At 41.9% G+C, this 12,902-nt stretch overlaps 1 protein-coding gene across 4 annotated transcripts in view; it reads right to left on the bottom strand.

The window, feature by feature from the left end:
• The window catches only part of LOC145352393 (HHIP-like protein 1), a 229,839-nt gene that overhangs the window by 197,196 nt on the left and 19,741 nt on the right, over nt 1-12,902 (bottom strand). For all 4 annotated transcript variants that reach the window (XM_080202183.1, XM_080202185.1, XM_080202184.1 and 1 more), the window contains 5 exons: nt 11,192-11,520; nt 10,351-10,477; nt 7,952-8,097; nt 1,432-1,513; nt 267-349 (listed from right to left, as the gene is read on the bottom strand). In XM_080202183.1, the coding sequence (XP_080058309.1) occupies nt 267-349; nt 1,432-1,513; nt 7,952-8,097; nt 10,351-10,477; nt 11,192-11,520 (767 nt within the window). The remainder of the gene's footprint in view (nt 1-266; nt 350-1,431; nt 1,514-7,951; nt 8,098-10,350; nt 10,478-11,191; nt 11,521-12,902) is intronic.

Below are 12,902 nucleotides of genomic sequence, written 5' to 3'. Positions count from 1 at the left end.
AACAAATAGAGGCAACATAAATTGCCCCAGTGTCACTGCTAGAAAGCCAGCTGCACAAACTGAGGAGGTAGCAACATTTATTTCAAGTGCATCAATTGCAATACAAGGCCATTACAACAGGTATATTCTCCATTTTTGTTACCGTCTACAGGTCTGTATCTGCAAATAGCAGTCACCAGCCTACTACAGTCAAAAGCTGATTCCATTGATGACAATAAAGGATTGTACTTCAAAGAAAAAAGAGCTACCAAGAATAGCACACTTACTTGGTTTAGGTATAAAATTGATGAGCTGGCTTTTCACTTTAACTGGTAAGGGGTTGTAATGACATGTTCGGGGCGGTGCCCTCCTGTGGGGGTGAGGGGTGGTAGGATGCAATACAAAAATTAGGATTTAATTATTTCAACATCCAAGAAAGCATGTGAAGTTTCCTTTCATTGCATTCGCAGGGTTTAAAGCTTATAAATTAATGGGTGATAACTGAAAGTATGTAGTCTTAATCAGTCAGGGTTCCCACTCCTGATTGCTATCCAGTGACTCTTGCTGGTAAGTGCACATGTGTACATGTCACTTGTAAAGACATGATCAGAATTGGCTGTGATAGTCCAGTCATTGAATATTCAATTGACATTTGCTCTCTCGGTTTAACCATGAACAATGGCAAATTCAGGTGAGGGATGGCAGAAAGGATTAGTGTTTCACATGTGTAAGGGAGAAATTGGAAAATAAACTGCTTTGGGAGAAGTACTTGCTTATGTTTATGATGTAAAAAAAAAAGTCTGGTGCCACGTCCCATATACAGAGCTTCACTTGGCATGAGCATGTATCAGAAAATCAAGCCTGTCCCATGAATTTATTTTCAATAAAACAGATGGAAATTCACTTTTGCAAGGTACAGCATATCCTCCCAGTGTTCAGGTTTTCCTACTGGCAGCACATAATTAGATTTTCCCAAATGTTCACCTGGTTTTATGATTTCCTTTAATTCCCTCTTTAATTAATTCCTTCCTGTTGAGGTGTTTTCACATTACAGGAATGAGGCTGAAGACAATTTTTCCCTCCAAAAGCAAGCTCTGGGAATAAAAAGGATAACTTACGCACCAAAGATGTAGACTTATCAATGTTCTGTCAGATTAAGAGAGTCACATTCTGTGAATAAGTTAGCTGCACTGGTAAATTTATTTTGGTTTTGGGATCACTGTGTTATACTATTACACACCTATAAATGTTAGTTCCCAACATAGAGACTAAGAGCAGATCAGAGTCTGGAAGATGTTGTTCTCTTGAAGCAAGCACTTTAAATTATAATGTCATGAGTGTGCAGATTATGAGTCAGGTATATTTACCTACATGATGCACAGCAATCATTAAGGCACTCCACCTCTCCACTAGTACTTATTTTTATCATACAAATTTGTCATTGTGCCTTACCGTGAAGGGTCAACTATTTTGTAAACCATTCCAGTCTTCGATGTAGCTGTAGGAATCCGCGTGGACAGGAAATACAATTCTCCTGGAAAGAAAAATGTTTTGGAAGAGACAGCTGTGGCTACATTCCGCCTTCATTATTATCTACAGATTCAGATGTTACTGTTCATCTTGAGAAGGCTAAAGTGGGTTGCTATGTGGGATCTGACTCTATAGCACAAGCTATGTCACATTTGATAAATTACTTGTCAATGATTAGCCATTGTTATGTAGGCAAAAAGAACAGTCAAAGTGTACGCTGGAAGATCTGAAACAAAAGGCCAGCTAAACTCTTTGTTGTCAAGACACCAAGATAATTCCCCACTCTTCTTCAAATAATGCCATATGTTTAGAAGTTATGACATCTCATCTGAAAAATAGCACTTCCCGAAGGTGGGGTGACCTCTCTGCAATCTTGGAATTAGAGTTGGACCATTCAGGAATAAACTTAGGAAATACATTTCCAAACAGTGGACATATGGAACTTGCTCCCTCAAAACCGTGCTATACCAACTGAAATTTTCAAGACTGCATTCAACAGGTTTTTGTTGAATAAGGACTGTACGGGATATGGAGCATGTAAATGGAATCTGATTGTAGCAAGCTCATGGGGCTGAATGAACTAGTCCTGAACCCTTGTTTCTGAAGGAGATGTCTGCCTTAACTCAGTGGCAGCACTGTCCTGAGCATCTCTAAGAGATCTTCTTTCTTCTATCCTTTAGAGAAGTGTCAACCTAGATTATGTGGTCAAATTTCTGGAGAGGGATTGAAACTTGTTTCAAGGGCAAGAGTAATATGACTGAGCCAAGCCAAACCTGACACAATCTGGGTTAGGTTTTAGAAGTCTATTGGATGTTGGAGGCTGGACTGAGGGAGATAAACTTTAACAATTTTGACATCCTACGAAAGAATAAGTTAAAAGTAGGATTTAAAGTGGTCAGTCTTGATGTCAGTAATTATGTAGATGTAAGCATAGGGGTCTACAATAACTTGCTTTCATGTAGCACTTTCAACAGACTGAAGGAACTTCCTAGGAACTTTATCAAGAAAGACTTGTTTGTGAAGAGAGAAGTGAAAGAGCCAAGACTACAGTTAACAAAGGCATGGATGGCGGTTTTAACAGCAGATGAGCTATGTGATGGAGACGGCAATGTGATACAGACAAAAGTAGATGGTCTTAATGGTGTGGAAGTGTGGTCAGAAACACATCTTAAGGTCAAAAACATCAAGGCCGTGAACGATGTTGTTCAATAGGCAGGAAGATATATAGAGATGGTAACTAGAAAAAAGAGTTTGTGGCAGAGGCTGAAAACAATAATTTAAGTCTTCTGACATTCAGTTGAAAAAAAGTTTCTGCTCATCTAGGACTGAATGCTGGACAAGCAACTTGATAAATCAGGCACTAGAAGAGTTGACAAGCTGGTAGTGAGGTGCAAGAGGGAGTCGCCAGCATTTTGGAACCCAATGTTGTGTTTTCAGGCAATGTTGCCAAGGGTCAGCGAAGAGATGAGAAATAGGAAGAGGCCAAGGATAGATCCTTGGGTTATTCTAAGCAGGAAAAAAAAAATTGCAGGTGATTCTCTAGTTACAAATGGATAGATATGAAGGATTCTCTTGGGGAGAGTGATCATTGTATGGTGGAGTTTCTGGTGCAGATGGAGGAGGAGAAAGTGGGTTCCCGGACACGCATCCTTTGTTTGAATAGAGGGGAGTACGGTAGGATGAGAGAAGAATTGGCGAATGTGGACTGGGGGAGCACGTTGGAGGGAGGGTCTGCTGAGGAGCAGTGGAGGATCTTTAAGGAGATCTTTCTTGGTGCTCAGCGGAAATTTATTCCGATGGTCAAAAAGGACTGTAGGAGGAGAGGTAATAAGCCGTGGATAACGAAGGAGGTGAAGGAAAGTGTTAAATTAAAAGCGGAGTGTTTAGAGTAGGTAAGAGTAGTGGGCGAGAAGAGGATTGGGAGAGGTTTAAATGTCAACAAAGATTGACAAAGAAGTTGATAAAGAAGGGTAGGAGAAACTATGAAGCTGGGCTAGCACTTAATATAAAAAAGGATAGCAAGAGTTTTTATAAATATATAAAAAGGAAGAGGCTGGCTAGGGTGAACGTTGGTCCTTTAGAGGATGAGAAAGGGGACCTAGTGGTAGGGGATGGGGATATGGCTCAGGTATTGAATAACTTTTTTGTTTCTGTCTTCACGGAGGAGGACGTGAATAATTTGCCGGGTGTTAGTGATGGAAAGGTGGTAGGACTGGAGGGTCTTAATGACATTACTGTTACTAGAGAGGCGGTGCTCGACAGACTGGAGGGGCTGATTGTGGACAAGTCCCCAGGACCGGATGGAATGCATCTGAGGGTTCTGAAAGAAATGGTGGAGGTGATAGTGGATGCCTTGGTGGTTATTTTCCAGACGTCGCTGGATTCCGGGGAAGTGCCGGAAGATTGGAAAACGGCTAATGTTACGCCGTTGTTTAAGAAGGGTGCCAGGCAAAAGGCGGGGAATTATAGGCCGGTTAGTTTAACGTCTGTGGTAGGTAAAATGTTAGAATCCGTCATTAAGGAGGAAATTGCGAGGCATCTTGAAGGGAATTGCTTGATAGAGCGGACGCAACATGGTTTCATTAAAGGGAAGTCGTGTCTGACAAATTTACTGGAGTTCTATGAGGATGTGTCTAGGGCGGTGGATAGAGGAGAGCCGGTGGATGTGGTCTTTCTTGATTTTCAGAAGGCGTTTGACAAGGTACCTCACAAGAGGTTATTGCAGAAGGTCAGGGGGCATGGAGTTGGGGGTAGGGTGTTAGCGTGGATAGAGGATTGGTTGTCAAATAGGAGGCAGAGAGTGGGGGTCAATGGGTGCTATTCGGATTGGCGGATGGTGACTAGTGGAGTGCCCCAGGGGTTGGTGCTGGGGCCTCAGCTTTTTACCATTTATATAGATGATCTGGAGGAGGGAACCGAGTGTAGGGTGTCGAAATTTGCGGAAGACACCAAGATTGGGGGAACGGCAAATTGTGCGGAGGGTGTGGAGAGTCTGCAGAAGGATCTAGATAGGCTGGGCGAATGGGCCAGGAAATGGCAAATGGAATTTAATGTTGGCAAGTGTGAGGTGGTCCACTTTGGTAGGAATAATGGTAGGAAGGACTATTACTTACGTGGCGAAAAACTGCAGCAGGCGACGGTGCAGAGGGACCTCGGGGTCCTTGTGCATGTCGCAAAAACTCAGCTTGCAGGTGCAGCAGGTGGTCAGGAAGGCGAATGGGATGCTGGCCTTCATAGCGAGGGGGATTGAATATAAAAGTAGGGAGGTCTTGCTGCAGCTGTATAGGGCATTGGTGAGGCCGCAGCTGGAGTACTGTGTGCAGTTTTGGGCGCCGCACCTGCGCAAAGATATTTTGGCCTTGGAGGGAGAGCAGAGGAGGTTTACCAGGCTGATACCGGAGTTGAGGGGGTTGAGCTATGAGGAGAGGCTGAATAAACTAGGCTTGTACTCGTTGGAGTTTAGAAGAATGAGGGGAGATCTCATTGAGACGTATAAGATGATGAATGGGATGGATAGGACAGAGGTGGAGAGGTTCTTCCCGCTCAAAAAAGACAGTAGGACTAGGGGGCACAGCCGCAAGATAAAGGGGGGGCGGTTTAGAACGGAGTTGAGGAGGAACTTCTTCACTCACAGGGTGGTGAATCTCTGGAATTCTCTGCCCGTTGAAGTGGTGGAGGCTGCCTCGCTAAATATTTTTAAGACGCGGGTTGATGGGTTTTTGATAAGAGAGGGGATTAAGGGTTATGGGGAGAGGGCGGGAAGGTGGAACTGAGCCACGACAGATCAGCCATGATCTTATTGAATGGCGGGGCAAGCTCAAAGGGCTAGATGGCCTACTCCTGCTCCTATTTCTTATGTTCTTATGAATCCTGCAACAGGAATTTCACCCAATTGGATGACAGAAGAAAGATGCTGGAGGAAGGTGATGTGGTCATCTATATAAAATGCTGCAATAAGATCAAAAATGGTGAGGAATTGATTATCATGGCCAGAGTCAAATGGGATAATAGAATATGAATTGTGACTTCAGCCATTGTTGTGGTGGAGAAGAAACTTTGTTGGGTGCACAAAGCATTCGGAACAAAATGAATGAGTTACCAGTGCAAATAGAGACAAATGGGTATGATTTAGTGATGATTACTGAAATGTGGTTGAAGGAAGCCAGGTTTGAGAATTGAATGATCTAAGGTACTCAGTATTTCAGAAGGATAAGCAGGGAGGAAAAGGAGGTGGTGTTTTGTTAGTTAAGGAAGAGATCAATGCTGTAGTGAAAAATAATATAGGCACTGGAGTCCAAAAATTAGAATCAGTCTGGGTAGAAATAAGAAGTTGCAAGGGAAAGAAGTCCCTCATGGGAGTAATCTATAAATCCTGAAACAGTAGTTCTGCAGTGGGACACAGCACAAACCAGGAAATATAGAGAGCTTCTAAGGAAGATATGGCACGGTGGCACAGTGGTTAGCACTGCTGCTTCACAGCTCCAGGGACCTGAGTTTGATTCCCAGCTTGAGTCACTTTCTGTGTGGGGATTGCAAGTTCTCCCCATGCCAGCATGGGCTTTCTCCAGGTGCTCTAGTTTCCTCCAACAGTCTGAAAGGCATGCTGGTTAGGTGTACTGGCCATGCTAAATTCTCCCTCAGTTAACCCGCACAGGCACTGGAGTGTGGCGGCTTAGGGATTTTTCACAGCAATTTCATTTAAGTCTACTTGTGACTAGTAAATGAACTTTATTTTTAATCATGGGTGATTTTAACATGCATATTGGCTGGAATTATCAAATTGGTAAGGGTAGGCTTGAGGGAGAGTTCATTGAACGTATCAGAGATTCTTTTTTGGAGCAATATGTTATGGAACCGATAAGGGATCAGGTTATTCTAGAATGGCATTGTGTAATGAAGTAGGGCTAATAAACAATCTTATAGTAAAGATCCTCAAAGGAAGAATGATCATAGTGCGCTAGAGTTTCAAATTCAGTTTGAGGGCAAGAAACTCACGTCCCACAGTGGAATTGTGGAATTAAACAAAGTAAATCACATAGCCGCGAAGACAGATTTAGCCCTAATGGACTGGGAAGGCAAGCTTAAATGTAGAACAGTTGATGAACTGTGACCAATAATTAAGAAAATATTCAACTGACATGCCTGGTCTATATGATATCCATGATTGATATGCTTATGTTTCCAAGTTGTTAATATTGATATTAAGTTAAATTGAGTCAAATTAAGTTAAATTAAAATCCCTTACACATTTACAAATTTGTCAGATATTCAAGTCCACTCAACTAGCAGAGAGTCAAGATAAATGGGTTTTTCTGGTTGGCAAGATGCACCTAGTGGAGTGCCACAGGGTTGGGTACTTGGGACCTAACTATGCACAATTTATATTAATGACCTGGATGCAAGTTTAGTAGGTACCATAGCCAAATTTGCAGATGACACTAAACCATGATAGTAAGTCACGATAATGAAATGAAATTTACAAACGGATCTGGATAGGTTATGTCAACGGGGCAAAATTTGGCAGATGGAGTTTAACATAGGTAAGTATGAGGTTGTCCATTTTGGTAGGAAAAATGCAAAGGCAAATTATTATCTAAATGGAAAGAAACTTCAGAATGCTTTGGTGCACATGAATCTGCATGAATTACAGAAAATTAGTATGCAGGTATAGGGATAATAAGGAAGGCAAATGGAACCTTGGCATTTATTGCTAAAGAAATAGAATATAAAAGTAGTGAAGTGTTGCTGCTAGCGTACAAAGCATTAGTGAGATCGCACTTAGAATATTGTGTACAGTTTTAGTCCCCTTACTTGAGGAAAAAAGCAGTTGCACTGGAGGCAGCGGTTCAGAGCAGATTCACTAGATTGATTCCAGAGATGACAGCGGAAGTTTACGAGAATGATTCTAAGTGTCCTGCTAGCATGAAAATGGGAGAGCTCCTGATTTGCTTTTTGGGCGAGTTTTCATTCCCAATTTTACGGTCTGTGGAATTCACTACCCCAGAGAGTGGTGGATGCCAGGACTTTGACTAAATTTAAGGAAAAGGTAGACAGACTTTCAACTAGTCAGGATTTGAAAGGCTATGATGAACGGACAGGAAAGTGGGGTTGAGGCAGAGATGAAATCAGCCATGATCGTATTAAATGGCGGAGCAGACTCGAGGGGCTAAATTGCATACTCTTGCTCATAGTTCTTATGATTCTTATGATTAGAGGAATTCAAACATGATGTTGCTGTAAAGATGGACATAGAAGGCAGAAAATTTATCTACAAATGCTATATCTGCCTCATCCCAGAATCAAGAAAATATCACAGATATGGGGAACGAGAATTGTGTATGATGATCTATTCAGAATAAAATGTTGAGTTACTGGTTTTGTTAAGCTAATATTAGAAATAAAGTGGTGCAAATCAGAGTATATGTTGGATAGATGGAAATACCTGCTTCATCCTCAGCAAAGGAGATAATGTACCGATAATATTTGTTCAAGAGTCCTGGGAAAAGGCATGTCTGGCCCCTTCCCATACATATCTTATAATCGCGCCACCTCCCTGTTCTAGAATCTTCAGCAAGTGCCAGTAGACGTCTATATAGGGAGAAGAGCAATGAGCTAACAAGCAGACAAATTAACATGAATACTCAAGGCTATATTGTTGCATGTGAATTTTAGGCTCAGCTAAGTGAAGATTATAGCGAGGAAATGGAACATTCTACATCCAACATCTAGAGTCAATGCCAAGCATTCCTATGTAATAAAGCTAAGATACTCTTCATCAGCTTTTGACCAGACAGTTAAGTTTCATTGGCCTAGAAACCAATTTCATTATAGATTGCACAATTCCTTCTCAAAATCTGTGTTATCACATTCTCCACAACTATCTAATTGGCTGTATCAGCTTCTGCAATCTGTCTGCCCTCCATTTCCCTTTGCACAAGTTCTCATGTATTTTTCAATTTACAGTTCCTCTGAGGCCCAATGTTTGTGCTCTCAATCCAAACACCATTAAACTTCCAACTACCTAAATCTCCTTTGACAATGCTCACTGACATGTCTATATATTCGCTGGTGAGTCTAACCTCAGTGGTTGGTAAGCTGATGGAGAGGCTTCTAAGGGACAAGATTTACGAACATTTGGAGAGGTTTGACATGATCAGGAATAGTCAGCATGGATTTGTCAAGGGCAGGTCGTGCCTTACAAGCCTAGTTGAGTTCTTCGATAATGTGACTGAACACATTGACGAAGGAAGTGCCGTGGACATAGTGTACATGGGCTTCAGCAAGGCGTTTGATAAGGTCCCCCATTGCAAGACTTCTTGAGAAGGTGAGAGGCCATGGGATCCAAGGGCCTTTGGCCTTGTGGATCCAGAACTGGCTTGCCTGCAGAAGGCAGAGAGTGGTTGTGGATGGGGCTTTTTCTGAATGGAGGTCAGTCACCAGCGGAGTGCCTCAAGGATCTGTTCTGGGACCCTTGTTGTTTGTCATTTTCATAAATGACCTGGATGAGGAAGTGGAGGGATGGGTAAGTAAGTTCGCTGATGACACGAAGGTTGGTTGTGTTGTGGATGGTCTGGAAGGATGGCAAAAGTTGCAGCAGGACATAGATAGGATGCAGGACTGGGCGGAGAAGTGGCAGATGGACTTCAACGCAGATAAATGTGTAGTCGTCCACTTTGGCAGAACCAACGGGATGAACGAGTACACTATCAAGGGCAGAAGTCTGAGTAGTGTTGAGGAGCAGAAGGATCTTGGGGTCCGGGTCCACAGGACTCTTAAATCGGCCTCGCAGGTGGAGGAGGTGGTCAAGAAGGCGTATGGTGTACTGGCCTTCATTCATCGAGGGATTGAGTTTAGGAGTCGGGAGGTAATGCTGCAACTTTATAAGACCCTTGTCAGGCCTCATTTAGAGTATTGTGCGCAGTTCTGGTCGCCTCACTATAGGAAAGATGTAGAAGCTATTGAGAGGGTACAGAGGAGATTTACAAGGATGTTGCCTGGACTGGGAGGCATGCCTTATGAAGTTAGGTTGAGGGAGCTGGGACTCTTTTCCCTGGAGAGACGAAGGTTGAGAGGCGACCTGATAGAAGTTTACAAAATGTTGAGAGGAATAGATAGGGTGGACTCTCAGAGGCTATTTCCCCAGGTTGAAATGGTTGCTACGAGAGGACACAGATTTAAGGTGCGGGGAGGGAGGTTCAGAAGTGATGTAAGGGGTAAGTTTTTCACTCAGAGGGTGGTGAGTGAATGGAATCGGCTGCCGTCAGTGGTGGTGGAGGCGAACTCGCTGGGGTCTTTTAAAAGACTTCTGGATGAGTATATGGGGTTTAATGAGATTGAGGGTTATAGATAGGTCTGTAGGTTGGTAGGTGTTGATGTGATCGGCACAACTCGTGGGCCGAAGGGCCTGTTTGTGCTGTAGTGTTCTATGTTCTATATTCATGGTTGTTCCCAACAGGTAAATATTGATAATATTAAATTAAATTGAGTCAAATGAAGTTAAATTAAAATCACTTACTCATTTACAATTTTTTCAATGGTGTTACTCCACTCTACTTCTGTTATCTCCTCTAGACCTTTGTTCTAACCTCTGCCAAGACTCTAGCCTCCTATGCATTGACTGATCTCTTACTCCAGCATGTGTGAGGGCTTTCAACGACTTTGACCTTCAGAAACTTCATCCTTGTTGTCTCTTCCCCTTCTCCATTAAAAGCCTCTTCAAACCCAGAATCTCAAAGACTATAGCTTTGGTTATCATCTAACACTTCCACCAATGCTTGTCATCCATTTCTTCTCTGTGTTTATTATGTCAGTATACATACAAGTCTGTTGTTAATGACTTACCCACTCATAAAATCTCCGAATATGTAAAGTCCATTGAGGTTGGGAGATTCGCAGCCTCTGTAAACATAACCCCCAGTGACAGACTTACCAACACTATGTGGATAAGCAAATATAGGCAGGACATCATCTGTGAAAGAACAAAACAATGCAAGTATTAAATGTCAGTGAGCAGAAAACGGAGGTAGGTCATTGTGAATAAAAGATACACTTCTATTTCAAATAGCCAAGGAATATTGAATATAGTTTTTTGGTTCAACCCTTATCATAATCTCTAGATATACACATAGTCTGCACTGAATCGGTGGAGTTTGTGGGGAACTGGAACGTAATTACATGGGTATAGGTGGGCATAAGTGTCAATGCATCTCTATTATCTCCCTGTTCATGTCAGCTCAAAGCTCCAGTCCCTGCCTATAAGCAGTGCATTGTTAAGACTAAGTGCATTATTAAAGAGAGAAAAACCAGTAAACTACAGGTCTGTTAACTTAACATGAGTTGTTGCGAAAACACTTGAATCTATTATTAAGGAAATCTGAACAGTGCAATTAAAAAAGCATTGCATGATTAGAATAAATCAACACGATCTTATTAAAGGGAAAACCTGTTTGTCAAATTTATTAGAGTTTTTTGAGGATGTGATCAATCCATCAATTTATCAACAGTGTTGATAAAGTGAAATAGGAAATGTAGTGGATGTGGATTTCCAAAATGCTTTTGCTAAGGTGCTACGTAAAATGGGATCACATGATGTTGGGAAATATGTCTGAAAATATACTGACGATGAAAAGATTTATCTGGGTTCAAAGACCATAGATGAGCATTAAAAAAAATGGTTTCTCACTCAGAGAGGAATTAGCACAGAGCTTCTTGTCATAGCATGAAAATCCCTCTCTTGCTTTCCAGCCATAGTTTTTCCCTTTCTCAATAATGTCTATTTCTTCAAACTTGTTCTGTCCAACATCCCCACAGAAAATTCTTCCTTTCCCATCCTTTGTTTGAGGGTCACCACGATCCACAGAGCATCGCCACATATTCCGTACACCGTAGGCATAAACCTCTGGCCGTGCATCTGGATCCAGGATGAATGGATTGTCAGGTGGAATCTTATAAAGGGGACCACGATTATTATTGTTGACATCAATCCGAAGCACTTTGCCCAGTAAGGTTGACCTGGAGAGTTGTGGAGTCATAGATTAAATTGCAAAAGTGATAAGTAACACCTTTACATTTGTAATTTAACATGCTGGTTCATTTAGTAATATATCCTTTACGTTTGGGAAGGTTGAAACTCTTGTTTATATGTATCCAATTTTATCTGAGAGGTAAATGAAAATTTGGGAAAAAGATTAATTTGAAGGAGAAAAATGCTGGAAGTACCACATTATTATTCAAGCAAAGAAGAAAGATCTAGTTTAAAGTTTATTAATGTCACAAGTAGGCTTACATTAACACTGCAATTAAGTTACTGTGAAAATCCCCTAGTCCCCACACTCCGGCGCCTGTTCAGGTACATTGAGGGAGAATTTAGCATGGCCAATGCGCCTGACCAGCACGCCATTCGGACTGTGGGATGAAACCAGAGCACCCAGAGGAAACACATGCAGACAGAAGGAGAACGTGCAAATTCCACGCAGACAGTGACCTAAGCCAGGAATCAAACTCGGGTCCCTGGTGGCGTGAGGCAGCAATGCTAACCACTGTGCCACCCATTGAGACTCTGGACAAAAATTATTCATTAAATATTTTCTGTCATAGAGTCATCATAACCCAGAAGGAGGCCATTTAGCCCACTGATTCCATATCAAATCTCTACAAATTTCCAGTCATTCCCATTTCCATATTCTATCCCCTGAAAGTTTATTTCTATCTCATACAGAATGGGTTTCAGATCATTACTACTCACTGAGCAAAGAAACTCTTCCTCACATCACCAAGCTCCCATGCCCCCCCCTCCACCCACACTCCCTCCCCAACTCCTCACATTTCTTGACAAAACCTGAAACTATGCCTCTATTCACTGTACCATCAGCTAATGGAAGCAGCTTCTCTTTGTCTATCCTATCTAACTAAACATGTCATAATCTTGTAATCCTCAAATCTCCCCTCAATCTCCTTTTCTCCAAGGAATACAGCCCCAGAAATGCCTTTCTTCTTTGTAACATATCAGTTTAGATTGGTCAAGGGCAATTAGGAAGAATCTATATGTATGGTACCAAAAGCTGCACAACGTTTAACATGTATACAGCTCAATTTGTGACCTGTGCTGAAATAATTGATCTCAAACGTGGTCAGTAAAGATGCCACAGTTAATTGCAGTTCCATATGGAGAAAGGAAATATTGGTCTATCCAGGAAGCTCTGATATCAGGGCAGTATGAGTTTTGGCTGCAATTATGTCATTCATAGTTTGCAAACATTCATAAAAGAACACTGGGAGTGAAATTCGCTTTCCATGGGAGTTTCAACATAAGTTTTAACAGGTGTCATTTACTTGTGTGATAGCATGACTAATTGCTAGCCCACTGATTCCGTATCAATTCTTGTGACTAGTAA

Source organism: Carcharhinus amblyrhynchos, chromosome 14 (assembly GCF_965287045.1).
Source record: "Carcharhinus amblyrhynchos chromosome 14, sCarAmb.v2.hapA, whole genome shotgun sequence".
NCBI lineage: Eukaryota > Metazoa > Chordata > Chondrichthyes > Carcharhiniformes > Carcharhinidae > Carcharhinus > Carcharhinus amblyrhynchos.
This window is presented reverse-complemented; position numbering and strand designations above follow the sequence as displayed.